Source organism: Pristis pectinata, chromosome 28 (assembly GCF_009764475.1).
Source record: "Pristis pectinata isolate sPriPec2 chromosome 28, sPriPec2.1.pri, whole genome shotgun sequence".
Taxonomy (NCBI): Eukaryota; Metazoa; Chordata; class Chondrichthyes; order Rhinopristiformes; family Pristidae; genus Pristis; species Pristis pectinata.
The window spans coordinates 5,525,351-5,543,681 of NC_067432.1; the positions used below are offsets into that span (position 1 = coordinate 5,525,351).

At 40.6% G+C, this 18,331-nt stretch overlaps 1 protein-coding gene across 1 annotated transcript in view; it reads left to right on the forward strand.

The window, feature by feature from the left end:
• iqch (IQ motif containing H) overlaps positions 1-18,331 on the forward strand; it is a 105,430-nt gene that overhangs the window by 71,728 nt on the left and 15,371 nt on the right. The window contains 1 exon segment of the mRNA XM_052040366.1: positions 4,866-5,152. Within this exon segment, the coding sequence (XP_051896326.1) occupies positions 4,866-5,152 (287 nt within the window).

Here is an 18,331-nt window from a genome sequence, read left to right on the forward strand (position 1 = left end):
GTCCACTCTCTCCAGGCCTTTCAATATTCCATTGGCCTCAATGAGGTCCCTCCTCATCCTTCTGAACTCCAGTGAGTACAGGCCCAGAGCCATCAAATGCTCCTCATACGTTAACCCTTTAATCCCCAGGATCATTCTCGTAAACCTCCTCTGGATCCTCTCCAACGCCAGCACATCCCTCCTTAGATATGGGGCCCAAAACTGCTCACAATACCCCAAGTGCGATCTGACCAACGCCTTGTTAATTGTTAACCAGTTTTCTCATGCGTAGCACTCTCAACTGAATCTAATTCTGTCCTGACATTGTGCCCAAGCACTTGTTTCTTTAGAGGAGATTCCCAGATAGAGGACAGCATTGGAACTGATTTCCACCTCTGTCCAACCCGAGAGCTAGCTTGGCACAAACTGTGGACCAAACCTCTTCTCTTGTGGTCTGCTGGGTTCAGCTATAAGGTGGATAATCCCGTTAAATCTTTAGGAGCTGTTGCATTTCAACTTGATTTGTCTCCCTTGGAGCATTTGGAAGATATAGAAAGTAAAGGTCACTGTCTATTTATTTTTCTTAATATTTTTAGAAGATTGATTTACCAAGCAATCGAATCCTTGAATTAAACTCGCCATAGAGTTATAAAACATAGTAAAGCACAGAACAAGAAAAATTGCATTTGGCCCACTGTTAATATTGACCGCCTACAATCTTCTTTACTTGTGCATTTTAGTTATTGCATTAAAGCCTAGAAATGACTACCTACGATATTATTTTATGAACACTTAACTTTTGGATCACAGTTAATGCTAAACTTTAACCTCCTGAGGAAAAGTATTGTAAAAATATTGCTTAATCTCTTAAAAAAAATAATCAAACAATCCAGCACCCTTACTCTTACATATTTCATCGCTGGGATGCCTATACTCCTTACACTACATCCTTGCTGCCCCAGTACAGTGCAGGTCACATCCCATGCATGCTTGATCAGAGATAAAAACAGAAAAAGCTGGAAACATTCAGCAAATCCAATAGCATTAGATCAGAATTAGATTTATTATCACTGACATTATGACATGAAATTTGTTGTTTTGTGGCAGCAGTACAGTGCAAAGACATAAACATCTATAGATTACAAAAAAATAATTACTGCAAAAAAAAAAGGAATAATGAGGTAGTGTTCATGGGTTCATGGATCGTTCAGAAATCTGATGGTGGAGGGGAAGAAGCTGTTCCTGAATCATTGAGTGAGGGTCTTCAGGCTCCTGTACCTTCTCCCCGATGGTGGTAACGAGAAGAGGGCATGTCCCAGATGGTGAGGGTCCTTAGTGATGGATGCAACCTTCTTGAGGCACCGCCTCTTAAAGATGTCCTCGATGGTAGGGAGGGTTGTGCCCATGATGGAGCTGGCTGAGTCTATAAACCTCTGCAGTGTCTTGCGATCCTGTGCATTGGTGGCTCCATACCAGGCTGTGATGCAACTAGTTAGAATGCTCTCCGCCGTATATCTATAGAAATTTGCAAGAGTCTTTGGTGACATACCCAATCTCCTCAAATTCCTAACAAAGTAGAGCTGCTGGCATGCCTTCTTCATGATTGCTTCAGTGTATCAGAGGATAGATCCTCTGAGATGTTGATGCCCAGGAACTTGAAGCTGCTCACCCTTACCACTGCTGACCCCTCAATGAGGACTGCTTTTGTTTTGAGAGTAAAATAATAGAAGTTTCAGGTTAATAATGTAGCATCTATGTATTTTGCTTTTGGACTATTTGCTCAGCTCAGACTGCTGTTGCTCTAATAACCTGTAAATGCATTTTAAGTCATGTGCATCTTATCAATTCCTTTGGAAAGGAATAGAAGCAAAAAATACTGGAAACACTCGGTGGGTTGGGCAGCAATTGACAGAAAGAGGAAAAGTTAATATTTTAACTCAAGGAACGGTATTTTTGTTTCTCTTTCCATAATAGTTCCTGACCTGCTGAGTGTTTCCAGCATGTTCTGTTTTTATTTCAGATTTCCAGCAGCTGCAGTTTTTTGATTTACATTTCCTCTCTGAAGGAAGCAAGGAATCAGATGCTTTTACTGAGAGACAGCCCTTCAAGCCCAATAACTTAAGGCCGAAAAGGAATGCCCAATAAATTCACTAAATCTAAAATGTTCAGGCAAGCTATAAAAGTCTGTGTGAACAGACATAATAATCTTCAAGCACCTGCTAGTTTTGAGGACTGAGATCCTGTAATGATGAACTATCTCATAAATAGTATTGGGCCAAGAGCACGTGAGCTGCAGGATTTGTGCTGCTTGCACTACAGATTACCATTAGTGGCAGGAGTAGCACACAGGTGCTGCTGATGGAGCAGTGCCAAAGAAAAGGCCACATAAATAAACCATTTGAACCCCTCAATTACATTACAACCTCGTAATCGCTCCCAGGTATCCACTATTCCATACGTGGACCATCTGGAGTCCCTTGATTCGATTACAGCCTTTATCTCCTTGCCAGGTATCCATTATTCTCTGTTTAAATGATGGCAAGAAACTTGACAACACCATTTTAGCATAAAACAGTGCCTTGTCCAATTTTGAAAAATTGGAGGAAGAGATCCGGAGAGAGACCATAAAAATTCAAATCTAAAGTGTTTGCTCATCATTATTAGAAATGTTTTCTGTCTGTTGCGTTGTGTTCTCGCAGCTGCAATATTTTTCATGTTTAGGAACTCTTTAATTCAGCTTGGAGCAAGTATACCGGAACGTGAATTGTGGATGTGTTTGCTTGGCTGCTTTTCATTTTATTTGTAAATGATAACACGCAGAGATGAAAACCACATTAAAAACTGGTAATCTATTCTCCAGTGCAGATTTGTTGCATCTTTTCTATGATGGATATTGAATTTCATCAGAATTTGATCTCAGTTAGCAACTCAATTCTAATGTCATGGCAATTTCTATTCGGAAATAATGCTCCTGAGAGCCTGTTAACAATTATTAAAATGGCAATATTACAGCTTAAAATTTAAGAAAATACGTTATATTAATAACAACAATATTTAAATGTTTTCTCTAGTGTTATATAAAGTTAAGTACACGATATCATTCAGATTCTGTTAGTAATCAAGCAAAATTCTGCTCTTGTGATTTGGGTAAAATGAGTTCTATCACTTAGATCAGGATTAGCGCACGGCATAGATGTGGGTGAGTTTTGGGTGCTTGTCGTGGAGGTTGCAGGTTTGTTGGCTCATTCTGTGCTGTGACTGCTTATACCAGCAGGGGTGTCCACCAGGGTCAGTGCCAAAGCAGAGTTAAAAGAATTTACCCAGAAATGTCAATCCTGATCACAATCATGTAACCTGCACTGAAAAGTATGCACACATTACGTGGCAATAGGGGTGAGAGTCATAGAATTTATACAGCACGGAAACAGGCTCTTCGGCCCAACTGGTCCATACCAAGCAAGATGTCCATCCAAGCTAGTCCCATTTGCAAGTGTTTGGCCTTTGATATCTTTGATATCAAACTTGATATCATCCATCATCAAAGATGCCCACCATCGGGGCCATGCCATCTTTTTGCACCTACCATCGGGCAGGAGGTACAGAAGCACCACCAGGTTCAGGAACAGCTACTTCCCTTCAACCTTTCAGTTCTTGAATCAACCTGCACAACCATAATCACTACAGTTTGTCAACACTATGACCAGTTTGATCACTTTGCACTAAAATGGACTTCGTTTTCTTTTGTTTTAATTGTGTTCTTTCTTGTAAAAATTGTGAATAATTAATGCTTAATTTATGTTTTTCTTGTGAATGCTGCTCGTAAGATACTATGTGCCTGTGATGCTGCTGCAAGCGAGTTTTCATTGCACCTGTGCTCACACGTACTTGTGTACATGACAATAAACTCGACTTTGACTTTTTGGCTATGATAAAGTTTACATTTGAAGAGTGGCTATCTGGGTGGGATATTAATGCCAGCACTAACAGGTATTATTGCATACAGGAGATACCAATTGGACCAGTAAAATTAAACAGTAGGAAAATCTCTGGTAATTATGGGTTTTGGTAATTATGACTACCAGTGGTTTTGGTTTCTGGGTTGACAGGTAGTTGATTGGGGAATGGACTTGATTAAATAGCAGCCATTTATCCAAGTGGTGGGGCTGGTATTCTGACATGATGGGATTCAGTGGGCTTCATTTGAGCAAATCCGGCAGCCTAATCTGTATTGGGTCGCCCTGACATGCTGAAATCTCTTTCCACTGATTAAACAGAATGGTAATATTACATGACGGAACAATGGCAGAGTGGAAGTATAATGCATGCTAATGTTTGTAAGTCAGCTTTATAAAAGGGGAATGTCTTAAACCATTCATAATTACAAACTGGGATGTTCTGTAGGATTTGGGATATATTTGTAAAAGAATATATGTTTTAATTAATACATTGGTAGCCTTGCACATTTGATTAGTTTGATATTGTTGAGTGGACAATCAGGAAGAGCATAGAGGATAGAAGTGATCAGTAAGTTTGATCAGTTTTCCCCAGGGTAGGGGAGTCCAAAGCTAGGGGGCATAGATTTAGGGTGAGAAGGGAAAGATTTAAAAGGGACTTGAGGGGCAACTCTTTCACGCAGAGGGTGGTGGGTGTGTGGAACAAGCTGCCAGAGGAAGTGGTTGAGGTGGGTACAATGGTATCATTTAAGAAGCACTTGGATAGGTACATGGAGAGGCAGGGCTTAGAGGGACATGGGCTGAACACAGGAAATTGGGACTAGCTGGGTGGGTACCATGGTCAGCATGGACTGGTTGGACCGAAGGGCCTGTATCCGAGCTGCATTGCTCTATGACTGGTTTGAATAATTTTTGTTCTACCCTTTCTCCAAGGTGGTGTGGTGGAGGCCTACCCTCCGTCGGACAGTGTGACTAACCTCACCGTGGACATGCTCATAGAGCCAACAGGGGAAATATCAATGGTTTCTTGTGGAGACCAGATCCATTCCAAAAGTCCTCTCGAATGTTGGGGCACTACAGTACCACAGTGCTCTGTGGACCCGAGCAACCTGCACTCGATGTGTGTAAAGATTGCTGAGGCCTGTAAATGCCGAGGAGTGATGGGTTTCTTCTCGATTGACCTGGTGACCTTCATACATCCATATACAATGGAGCAGCAGGTGAGGTGGACACAAATTGAGGTTCATATATCAGACTGACTAATAAAGATCCAGGTCCCTGGGTAACAATAAAAAAAACAAAAAAAATAACATGAAGCTTTGCGAACATATCAGCTATAAAATTCTCCAAATGAGCTAATCCATCTTCTCAGGTCAGTGGACTAATTGCAAACTGGAAAGGTTAGCTTTTGCCATGTGGGGATGCACACTCATATCATGTCCTAAGTATTATTTTAATTAATTAAATTGTGTTTTATTAGTGAGCCTCTACCTAAATTTATATTTGACTTCGATAAGGTAGCTCAATACTCATTGAAAGATTCATTGTAATAGGCATATAATTATTATGGTGTCCCTTGATCCAGAAGAACAGTTTAACTGAATGCATTATAACTTACTTTTCTCCTCTTCCCACCCCCCACCCCAAAATAAACGTTCTAATTAAATATAGAGTAATGGATAAGTGAGAATAATTACAAAGTTTTTCCCAGGTTTGATACTAGTTCTTGCTGAATTCACAGACTTGTCAGTTGTTGGTGGGGAGATCTTGCATTCTCATACAGCAGCTCCACGCCAATTCTTGAATGTGAATGTACAAAATATTACTTCCTTCAGTATTGTTATTTGCATTTAGTTTAGACTATCTGAAGGGATGGTTTTACTATTTAAATGCTCTTGGGTAGATGTTGAATGTAACAACACTCCAGGACAATTAATGAACGTGACTTGATTTCCTAAGAAGCATTTAGACTTAAATTTCACTTATCCAAAGCTTTGCATTCTGAAACTTGTTTTAACATTCCCCAAGTGATAGGTAAAGGTCCAAGTGTGTATGAGTGCAGGCCAGAGGTTTCGAAGTTGATTCCAATGCTGATTGCCAAGGTAGCAGTTATGGCACCATGACTAGCTTCGCCAGATGTGGCTTCCTACATATTCTCTGTCTAATTCACTCCACACTGGTAGTCAGTGCTTTAGCTTACTCAGCCATAGGTTCTGGAACCCCCTCCCTAAACTCCTCTACCTAGCTCCCTTTTAAGATGTACCTCAAAATCTTTGCTTAACGTTTTGGCCAACCCTCCTAGTATCTTATGTGATTTGGTGTTGGGTTATTCATCCTGTTAAACCCTCTGGGATATTTAACCATGATAAAGGTCCTATATTAAGTCAAGGTACAGGGAAGACGATTAGGACTTGCAACAAGGGGGTTCATTTCAATTTCAGCAACTGGAGTGTAACCTAACCACCAACTTCTAGTAAATGGAATGGTTAATTGACTGTTCTATAAAAAGCAGCCAATCTACTACAGCAGCCACCAACTAGGTAACAATATTGAGAATTATCCCAAGGAAGCTGGAGATAATTCAGCCTCTGGCCTTGCTGTTTTGTTTGGATTGACATCATCCAATCCCAAGACAATTTTGTTTACTAAGTCATCAGCTGGAAACTTGATAGTTGCTTTGAGTATAATGAAGGCTAACTTTGGAAACAAAACTCTGTAACCAAACAATAGGACCTCAAACCAGGCACCAATAAATCTACCAGGGAACTCAGCAGACACTTTATCTAGCTAAAGTCCCTAAGATGGGGAGCAGTCGGTTTAGGGGAATAAGTCAAGCCCAATCTTCAGATGGAGAGAGGGGAACATCTGTTGAAACACTGTATACAGTGATGGATGAAGTGGAAGTGCAGACCGGACTGCTTTGAGATGAGAGGGAATTGGTGAGATGATGTTGACTGAGGCAGCAACTGGAGGACTATAATTGCCTCCTTCAATATTGGCTGTCTGTACATCCCCTATCTAAATCATTCCAGCAGTGGGAATAATTGAGGCAAAAGGCATGGACGTATTCAAAGGGAAGCCTATTAAGGGCATGAGTAAAGAAAAGAAGGATATGCTGATGGGGTGAGTAGAAGGGAGGAGATTCACGTGGAGCATTATCACCAGTTCTGTTCTGTGCTATAAGTACTTTGTACTCACCCTGCAGTCTTCCCCTGACAACCTAAATCCTTAAGTCAATTTTGACATCTCCAGATCATTACCAGTTGATATTTTCAATTCATGTCATCATTGATAATGTCCTGTACTCTGAGTCTTGGTCCTTTAGTCAGGTTTCTTCATACAAAATATGAAAACACAAATTAAACTGTTATATTGAAGCTGCATGATGATCAAATATTCAGAGGCTTGACAATAGTTCAAACCTCGTATGGTTTGCATGGAGCATTTCAAAATTTTAAACCACACGAAGGTCAAATCTGCTTCCAATAAGCAAGAGGCTTGCTAAAATATGGAGATGGCATCAGCCAGGTGTCTGAATGTACAGATTCTGCACAGAATAAGGAAGCAGGAAATACTGGTGATAACCAACTGCTTTATTCGGCCAATCATTAATGAAAACAACCCGATCATATCTGAGTGCACCAGGCTTTTGAATGGACTAATGAAGTATTTTTAAGATTTATTTTTCCTCGGTGTGAAGATAACTGAGGGTACCCCATAACATGAGGAAAAGCATGACCCAGAAAGAGATGTCTTTGACTTACTGATTCCTAATCCTTTGTGAAGTATTTGATCTTTGTCTGAACTCATTAATAAGTTGTTATATGTGTAACACGCTCTTGGGTATCTACATTCTCCATACAGTGCTGCAGTAAGTAACTACAGAGAATTCATAGAGCTTAATAACATAATTAAATATCATTATGCTGTAACTATAATATCGTAATTGAAAACATAAGTGGTTTCACATAGTCTTTTCTAAAATAATGTTTTAACGATTCTGAGACAAGATAGCCAAAATGCATTCATGCAAAAGTATTTCTGGATTGTGTCTGGTTAATTCAGTGGTGAATTTTCTATTCTTGTGTGGTCAGCTGATTTGCCAGTAGGTGGCAGTCTCCATGGGCCTTGTATCAGGCAGTCTTTGTAGCACTGGTCTGGAAAATTAGACATTTTCACACTTCTACACAAATCTTTAAAAGAAAAATCCCTTTCCCAATTTCTCATATAACTTTCTGTGCCTTCAGGCCAAGCTGAAATAACTAACAATGTAAAGCAAATTGTGCATCTCACCCCCCCCCCCCCCCCAATTCTTTTGCAGCTTTTCTCGTCTGTTTTATTTGAAGTACTCTGGTCAGTTCTGCTCTCTTGACTCCCCGTCACACTATGGCCTCCACTATTCACCCAGGCTTTCATAGTACTAAAGTTGGAGCTAATTGAACTGACTCTCACCCTATCTTGTTACTGTAGAGAATCTTAGAATTGTAGAGCTCCATCATTCAGAACCACAGATCCTTATTTACCTTATCTGTGAAGCTGATGGTCTAATTTCATAAGAAAACATTGGAAGGTTTCCTCTGATTAATGTTCTGATGAAATCATAAATGTTCTTTTTTTTACTTGCATTTGCTTGCAGTGAAGGGGAAACTTTAGCAATCAGAACAGGAACAGCCCCTTGAGCCTGTATGCCATGCAGCGAGATCATGGCTTATCAGTGACACTCCATGTAGGACGAGAGGAGATCCATGCTCTCTGCTTTGGTGTGTTCAGTTTCAGTGATTTCCTGCACTGGAAACTTTAAGTTTAATGTTACAGCTGATCCTGAATAAAACAATCCAGCATTTGCCCAACCTAAAATACCTCCCCACTTTTAATACCATTTAGCTTTAAAACTGCACTAATGACATACAGCTCAAAATTTAATGCACATCCCAACTTCTTCTCTTTTGTTTAAAGTGAATGTGCTGCCATTTGCAATAACAGAGGAGCAAACTGAGTGCAGAGTAGCCATCACCCCATCATTGTCTTGGGGCAATGTAAGTGGACATGCCAGTCTTCACCACAAGAATAAATTTGGTAAGCTAGACCTTATGTACAAATGTTTACCAAACTTGAGAGCAGATCCAAATGTTGCTCCCCAGTCTCCGATTGGAAACCTCACTGGCGTTTTTCTTGGTCCCTAATCCGAGACTGTTACTTAATGTAGATGGATTCGCAAGTTCCATTGTTGCCAGCTGGAAGAAGGTGATGATGAAAGCCAAAGACGAAACTGTCGCAATTCTATGATGTTCTGGCAAGACTACAGAGGAGAGGTTACTATTGGTTTCAGATTGGGGAGGGTGAGAATACAATCTGCATTCCCACTGTTAATTGCTCTTCAGTGGACCAAAGGACAATGGAATTGGAATTGGTTTATTATTGTCACATGTACTGAGGTGCAATGAAAATCTTGTTTTGCATGCCATCCATACAGCTTATTTCATTACATCAGTGCATTGAGGTAGTTCAAGGGAAAACAATAACAGAATGCAGAATAAAGTGTCACAATTACAGAGGAAGTGCAGTGCAGGCAGGTAATAAGGCGCAAGGTCATTGTGAGGTCAAGAGTCCACCTTATTGTACTAGGGGACCGTTCAATAGTCTCATAACAGTGGGATAGAAGCTGTCCTTGAGCCTGGTGGTATGTGCTTTCAGACTTTTGTATCTTCTGCCCAATGGGAGTGGGTAAGAAGAGAATGTCTGGGGTGGGTGAGGTCTTTTATTATGTTGGCTGCTTTACCGAGGCAGCGAGAAGTGTTGACAGAGTCCAGGGAGGGGAGGCACCCTCCACAATTTGTTTTCACCTCTGCACCATTTTCCCCAACACCTCCAACCACACACTTCACATTCTCCCCCCTCCACAGCTGCATACCCAGCCAACTCTGAGTTTGCATACTGGGACTGGTGGAGGGAGGGAGGAAGGAAGGAAAAACACCCTTAAGGGGAACAGCACCTTTAGAAATTCCAAGGTGGAAGAACTAATACTGGGGCTTTTTTTAAACATTTATCTGCTTGGGTTTGCTCTGAGATATCTGCTTGCATAGCATGCCAGTTTAACAGCTGAGAGTTTTCACTTTTGTCAACATTTACTAGAAGTATATTTTTTGAATTTTTAAAATTATTTCATTAGTTCTTCATTCACTGATTGCTACAGAAGAGGAAAAAGTAATTGCTCTAAAATAGAAAACTACTGACTGGAAGATTCAGTGGGTGAAGGTCAGTGCCAGACAATTCCACCAGCCGGCTGATTCGTATTTTTTTCAACTGTGCTTCCCAATTTTAATTGCTCCACCACCGACAGCCAAGCCTTTAGCTGCCTAGGACCTCAGCTCTGGAATTCCCTCCCCAAACCCCGCTACCTTTCATTCTTTTTTAAGATGTTCTTTACACCAAACAGGTGATTGAGCATCAAAATGTTGTCTGCATCGCACTCTTGTAAATGATTTTGTGAAGTTTTGGAACTTATGAATTATTTACAAAATTGGTAATATATAAAGGAACAGGTAGCATAAAAATGCAGTGAGGAAAATTAATGGAAAGCTTCACACAGAGTCATAGAGTCGTATAGCATGGAAAGAGGCCCTTTGGCCCAATTGGTCCATGCGGACCAAGATTCTCACCTAAGCTAGTCCCATTAGCCCGTGTTTGACCCATATCCCTCTAAACCTTTCTTATCCATTCTAGTTGACCTCACTGCAATGATAACAAACATAGGCAGCATACAAGTGTCTGGTGTGTGATTTAGGCAAACATGAACAAAAAAGTGCAATTAAACACACAGAAATGATATATACAGAAATAGTTGTTAAATTAGTTTAAAAATATTAATCAAGATACAGATAGAAAAATACCTCTCTTTGTTTGGTTTTGATTAAAATCTTCTATCAGAAAGGAATTTGTGGCTTTTGTTCCTCAGGATCCTCCCAGAACAAGTTCCTCATAACCCTGGTTGCCCAATTGTCCAGAGATTAGGCAGTCACTTCTTAACCCATTGCACAGAGGTGACGGACAAACAATGTGTTGGTTCAATACAGAAGTTAAAACATCCTGCATATCAAATATTCTAAAGCAGGAGGATCTCCTTCTCACCCCCTGCTTCATCAGGTTTTAAAAGCTTGTAGATTTAAGAGACTGCAGATGCTGGAATCTGGAGCAAAAAACATACTGCTGGAGGAATTCAGCGGGTCAGACAGCATCTGCGGAGGGAAATGGACAGTAACTATTTCAGGTCGACACCCTACATCTGGTCCAGACCTAAAACGTCTACTGCCCATTTCCCTCCACGAATGCTGCCTGACCTGCTGAATTCCTCCAGCATTTTGTTTTTTAAAATGTTGCAACTGCTTCGAGGTAATGAAGACCAAGGCTGGAAAAGTCCTTCAGCAAAATTACTCTGGCAGTGACCACATTTATAGCAGATTGAGTGGGACACACATGAATCGTGAATGGAATACAGAGAGGAATGTGAAATGGCATGAAATGAAAAGATTTTGTTCAGCTGATGATATGTAGTTGTGCATTGGGCTTAGTTCACGTGAGGTTCAAAGTGAAAGCCATAATCCAAACCATAACTTATGTGTGGATGTTCAAACATGGTTGAGATAAAGTGAGCACAGTTTACCTCTTCCTTTTGGATTGTGAGTTCTTGCACAGACACAAGTACCTTAAAAAGTAGAAATACAGCAGTTTGAAGCCAGATGTAATTTTATATTCTCTGAGGTTGAAATTTTTATGTGTTTCCTTCAAATAGTCACTAAGATGATCTGGCATACTCCACAGTTGTAACCCTTTGGAACCCCTGGTAGATTAGATATATGAAAAGGGAAATTTAAGAAAAATCACAGTGAAAGTTCAACATCTTTGGTGTAGGAACATTGAAATTTGAAAAGGGTAGGTTAGTTATAAAAATTTGTAACTTCAAGGAGGAAGAGCCAGCTGACGGAGAAAAGGAATTCCACAGTTTTGATCCCCTGGGAAAGAATGAGTTGGAGCAGGAAATGGTGTAATCAGTCCTGTTTCAGCTGAGTGACGATTTAAGGTTTTGAAGTGAAATTAGTTGAAGCAATCTGAGCTTACGTTTGCTATTTTATATTTTCCAATCAATTATTAAACCAAGTTACAACAATGTGCTTTTGTAAAGTATTTTAATATAGCCAAATATGCACATTGATTCACAGAAGTATTATGACATTAAATTTGACAGTAAGGCACAAAAGGAAAAAATTGGGGACAGATAATGAGAAGTTTGACCAAGGAGGGTGGTTTTAAGGAATGCCTTGAAGGGAAATGTGAGGTAGAGAAGCAGTGAGGTTTAGGAGGGACTCCCAGTCCTTAGGAAAGCAAAAAACCTGCTGGAAATTTGAAATAAAAGAGAAAGTTCTGGAAATTCTCAGGAGATCAGGCAGCATCTGTGGAGAGACGATTCTTCCAGTCTCGTGTAATGCAATCAGTTCTCAAGATGTGGTTTTGATAACTTTGGAGAAACCAAATGCAGTTATGATGACTGCTTTGCAGAATACCTCTGTTTACTCTGAAAGGGTGGTCCAGTTGCCTGCAACATTAATTCTCCACCTTACGCTCACTCTGATCTCTCTACTTTTGGTCTTTTAAACTGTCCCAAAAATGCTCAATTTAAGTTCAAGGAACAGGATTCAACTTCTGACTGAGCACATTACAGTCCTCAGGACTCAATACTGAACTTAATGATTTTGCATAACCGGCCTTTCGAGTTTGTGTCAGATCTGGTCATTTCTGATGTACCTGTGGTGTTGATGACCTCTCAACAGCATCTCTGCACAGATGCTGCCTGACCTGCTGAATATTTCCAGCATTTCCTTCTACTTCTGATTTATACCAATTGCAGTGTTTCAAGTCCCACAGTTCCAGCAATTTTTTGTCCATCTGTCCTCATCCATCTCCTTCTATTTATATCTCCTCCAAATAAATCAGCTGTGATTAACAAGCCTTCATAACCCTCTCTCAGTAGGCACAAAGCTGTCAGTGTCAGTCAGTCTCTCTTGCTCTCCACCCTACCATAGACATTTCTTTTTATCACTCCACCTCTTCTCTGCAGCTCAAAATTTTGACTTCTCACCTTTCATTTCACACCTTAGAACACTAAGCGTCCCTAGACAGCACCTTCCAAACCCATGACCTCTACCAGCTAGAAGGACAAGGGCAGCAAAAGCCCGGAGAACACCACCCCCTGGAAGTTGCCCTCCAAGCCCCACCCCATCCTGACTTGGAAATACATTGCCGTTCCTTCACTGTCGCTGGGTCAAAATCCTGGAACTCTCTCCTTAATAGCATTGGGGGTGTAACCACACCCCAAAGACTGCAGCAGTTCAAGAAGGCAGCTCACCACCACCTCCTCAAGGGCTACTAGGGATGGGCAATTAAATGCTGGCTCAGCCTGCGAAGCCCACGTCCCTTGAATGAATATAAAAAAAAACACTGGGAGCTGAAGGCACTTCCATCAATGGTGGACTGCTTAGAAACAGGGATGAACGGAGGCGGGAACTGGGAGAGTGCAGAGAAATCAAAGGCTTCTCTTGCTGGACGAGGCTACAGAGATAAAATCTCTGAAATAAAATCCTTTCTATTAAATCCTTCCACCATCCACCTCTGACAGTGGAATTAATAGAATAAGGATTAATAAGGATTTAATAGAAAGGATTTGATTTTATTTTGTGAGCCATCAGCTTTTCCCGTTGGCTGTGGCTTATGTGAACTGATCTCTTTTACAATTTTTGCTGTGGTAATGTCAATGTTCAAAGTCAATGGCTGTTATTCAAGAGCGAGCTATGATGTGTGATAGTTATTTGAAGGAGATAAAATTTTGGATGAGTCTTGGGAATATGTTCTAAGTCCACAGCTGTTGATCTCCCTCTTGGACAACTCCGTATCCATTTTGCCAGCTCCCAACTTAAGTTTGTTCGTATTTGGACCACACAGAAGCTGTGGATTAGAGTTATCTTTTCTTTCTTCCTGTAGCAAGCAAAATCTGCAACCAAATACAAGGCAGCTTGAACCAGTCCATGCTGCCTTTACCTGCTCTGTGAAGCTCACCATAGTCAAAGTCAAAGTCGAGTTTATTGTCATATGCACAAGTACATGTACGCACAGGTGCAGTGAAAAATTTACTTTCAACAGCATCACAGGCACAGAGCATCATATAAGCAGCATTCACAAGAAAAAACATAAATCAAACATAAATTATACACATTTTTTTTTACAAGAAAGCCATTCTCCCTGCATCTCCAGCAGGTAGTATCAAATGTCATGATGCTGCCATCATTGCCATGTCATTGGATGCACTAGCCTATTTTTTTTATATATCAGCAAAATAACTTCCTTCTATGATGAGCTGTAGCTTTATGGAGCCATTGCCCAAAACACCGTGCCACAGATCAAGCCCTCTGTGGAAACAATCCATGTGACAATAACTACCTCAAATTAAGTGTGGTGCTGCCTTTGGGAGAACTCAGCATAGTCCACACCCAAGTGAATGGTGCAGTATACATGTGAACCTGTGGCCAGTTCAAATCAATTTTTGCTATTATTGGAAAACTGGCTATCACTTTTACCTGAGTAAGCTTTATGCCACAAAGTCTACTGGTATCTTAATGTACTACACGTCTTGAAGATCATCTCATTTGGTTGACCTTGGGAGGTCAGGGCTGAATGTGGTGTGGGGGATTTTGGTGATAGTTTGACAGTGCAGCCTCTTGCTTTCCTTGTTATGTGATAGGGTTAACTTGTGTTGCTGTTCTCCATGGTCCTCAGGAGGAAACAAAAGAGATCTCCAAGACTGGTCTACATCTGTTTCGAGAGAGAGAGAGAGAGAGAGAGAGAGAGTTGTAGCATTGAAAGAGGCATCTGTCCCACTGTTGGCTCTACAATGACAGAAGTCCACCCTCATCCTTTTACCTTCCTTTCATTCCATTTCTTTTTACTTCCATCTTTTCAGAATATAACCTAAATAACAGAAGAAATTGCAGCTGGAAGAGGCATTTCAGCATGCTCTGTTACTCAGATTGGCATACAATCTGTACCTCAACAGTCAATGCAACCCAAGTTTTGCCGTGGGTAGCCTGTTGTCCCTTTATTCTTAAAGTGTTGTTCCAGAGTGTCTGACCTTTTTGACACCAGCTCTCTTATCAATGAAAACTTTTAATGAAACGTCTGCTAGGCTTTCTTTTGCCTACGAATCTACTGATAATTGCCCTCAGATACGGTTATTCACATGACCTATGACATTATCAAATTTCTGCTTGGGGGTATTTACTATAATTGATTTTCCTTCAGTTTATTTTCAGAATAATGGAGAAGTAGGGCTTTACCCAGCTCACTCATTGAATGAGTTTGTTCTAGTTGATGTAGCTATTTGATAATTACAGTATTTGGTTTCATTCATAACAAGACTTTCTAGTGAATACCCATTTGATTATTGAATTTATTAATGACCCTGCCTCTGCATATGCTGAACTTGACTTCTGAGATTAACTGGAGATAGCATAACACAGACTCCTGTTCAACTTGCGGTTGAGTACATTTTATATGTGATCCCCTACCAATACTACTCACTTCCAATGCTATGACATTGTCCACCTCTGCCTTACCTTATTCACCCCTCGCTGGAACTGTTATCCAGATTCTATTTCTCTGTCACTTGCTTCAGCTCAAACTCCATTTGACACAACTTTCAAGTACAAAACCCCACGCAAATTCAGCAGTCCCATCCTTACTGATCTTTATAGGATGTCTACCCAACCCATTGACTCCCCAAGGCATTAGATTCAGAATCTATCTGCCAGTTTGTAAACCCTCATTTCATCTGTAACTTCCTTCCTATGTTCTTAGTCACTGACTCTGGGCAACTTTGCATTCCCTAGAATATTGATTACGTAGAATATAGTCATTCATTACTGTTCTCTGGAGCTCTATGCCTGAACCCTTTGTTGTTTCTATATGTTTCTCACCTTCAAAAGATTAATAAAAACTTCCCTAATCTTCCTCAGCGCACTTCCAGCTGTCACCATGGCTCCTACTGTCAATTGTCCTCTGAAGTATGAGGTAAATTTTATCTGTTAAATGTGCTCTATAAAAGTACAAGAGCCTAAAAATTTGTCTTTGCCATCTTTACACCATTACAATTACATTGCAAGTCTCCCTAAAGCTATTTAAAAAATCTAAATAACCAGCATTGTCTGGCTCCCTTGTGTAATGCCACACTGTCTTAGAAATAACAGGCATTACTGAAAAACTTGAATCAAATTTCTAACAGCTGCCAGCAGTAGACACACAACTCATCAGTCAGCACCTGAAGATACTCAGGCATAATATATCAGCACTCTTTCAGCTACTGGAGAGGGCTGTTTCCTTCACTGGGGCCGCCCCGGTGATTCCCAAGGTCAGGGAGTGCACTCCCAGGTTTACTGACAGACCTCGAGAGGTCAGTGGGTCTTATCACCCGCAGCAGGCATGTCCTGTTGTGAAAGAGATCTCAGAGAGCCTCCAGGGCCACAAGCAGGTGCTCCTGGCAGGAGGTTGCTGAGGGGAGGTGGGAAAGGGGGTTGGTGGATGAGGAGTCTGTGTGGATCCGAGTACTATGCAGGATTATCTGCATCTTGGGTAAGACTACAATGGCAGCAGATTCTCCTGTGGTCTGGTAGAAAAGTGGATGAACAAGAGTGAGGTAGAGTGTGTCAATGATCTACATAATGCAGCGGGAGCAGCAAATTGTGATGTGGGACATCTATCAGCATTTTTCAACAAAATAGCCATGGAATGACATTGGCTGTCACTGGCACATAGCAATATGCACAAAATTGTTTTATTCTACGATTTTCAGCTTTGCAGACCTGTTTTTTTTCTCAGCATTATGCAGATAAATGTCTAGGCTAAGCTTTTTAATAAGAAACCAAGGCAAAACCTTTGATCATCAGAGAAAGAGACCATTCGGCTCATCAAGTCCCTGCCAGTTCTTTTGAGGTGTAAACCACTTAGTTTCGCTCCTGCTCTTATTTATTCCCTCTGAGAATTAATCTAATTCCCTCGAAAGGACCAAGATTGAATCACATTGGACAGTAGGTTCCAAATCTTAAAGTTGCATAGAAAATCTTTTCCTCATGTTGGCTTTGATTCTTTTGATAATCACGTTAAACCTGTACTTATTTATTGATTCTTCAGTCCCATGGCAACCCATGGTCTTAAATGCCTTTACCAACTCCCCTCTAGCCCAGGTTGAATGAACAAGCAGCAGTTAGGTGATGGCCACCTTGGGAATTAAAAGTATGTAGATCATAGGAGGATCGAGAGCTCAATAAAGGAATAGCAAATCTTGATATAAACATAGTGAATAAACATGGGAACAGAGAGAATGTGTAGGACATCAAACTTGTATTATCCAGTGAGGAAGGTACAGAAGAAGACTGACTGCAGTGTGAAACTATCAGGCTATGTTGAAATGATCACCTTTCAGGCAGGCCTACCTCGTATTTTAGAAAGGTATTAGACCAGTCAGTGTTGAAATGGGAGGCAGTATTAGCCTTTTTCTGGTTGATGTGATGTCCTTTCAACGAATTTACTGTTTGTGCTTATCAGAGACTTTTGCAATATTAATTGAGAAATCATACAAAGTATACAAGGTGCCGTGTATCTATTTGTTTAAAAGCACTCAAACATGGGTGCAATATACGTCCCCAAGTTCCTAAGGTTTGCCTTATCTTGGCAAATCAACGGTTGCCAATAAGTATGACAATATAACTTAACTATGTTATTTTTGAATATGCCGTGAAAGAGAGTTAGAATGATTGAAATAATTATTGAACACAACTGAAATCACTACTTGCATCTGCCATATAAAATGTAAAGCTAACAGAAGGCACTTATTTCTTTGAACAAATACATTTGTCAATTCATAGCCATTTAAATTCCTTACTTGTTGCTAAATGTAGACTTTTAAAGAGGGGAGATGTGTCACATATGTTTCCCCTCACAATACTGTTGGACGAGGCATATTAATGGGGAGTCCCAGCTGCTAGGCTGCAGCTACAGTGAAAGCACAGACAATACCAACAGGTATGATTCAGGATCATATTTCAGTGGTCTTTGTTGCCTCTGATAATGCTGCCCAAGCTGCGTGCTGGAGTTAGTAAATTTCTCTGTGGATCCTGAGAGCTACGGAAATGTTAAGGTTGGGATGAGTAAAGGGCAAGTGGGAGGCTAGGTAGGAGCTATCATTTGTTTTACTGGTGCAGACACAAAAGGATCTAGAATGAAAAGTCTGTTGAATTTTAATTACATTAGTATTTGCCGTAGAGAACACATCATTTCACCCAGTGCTTCTGCTGCATACA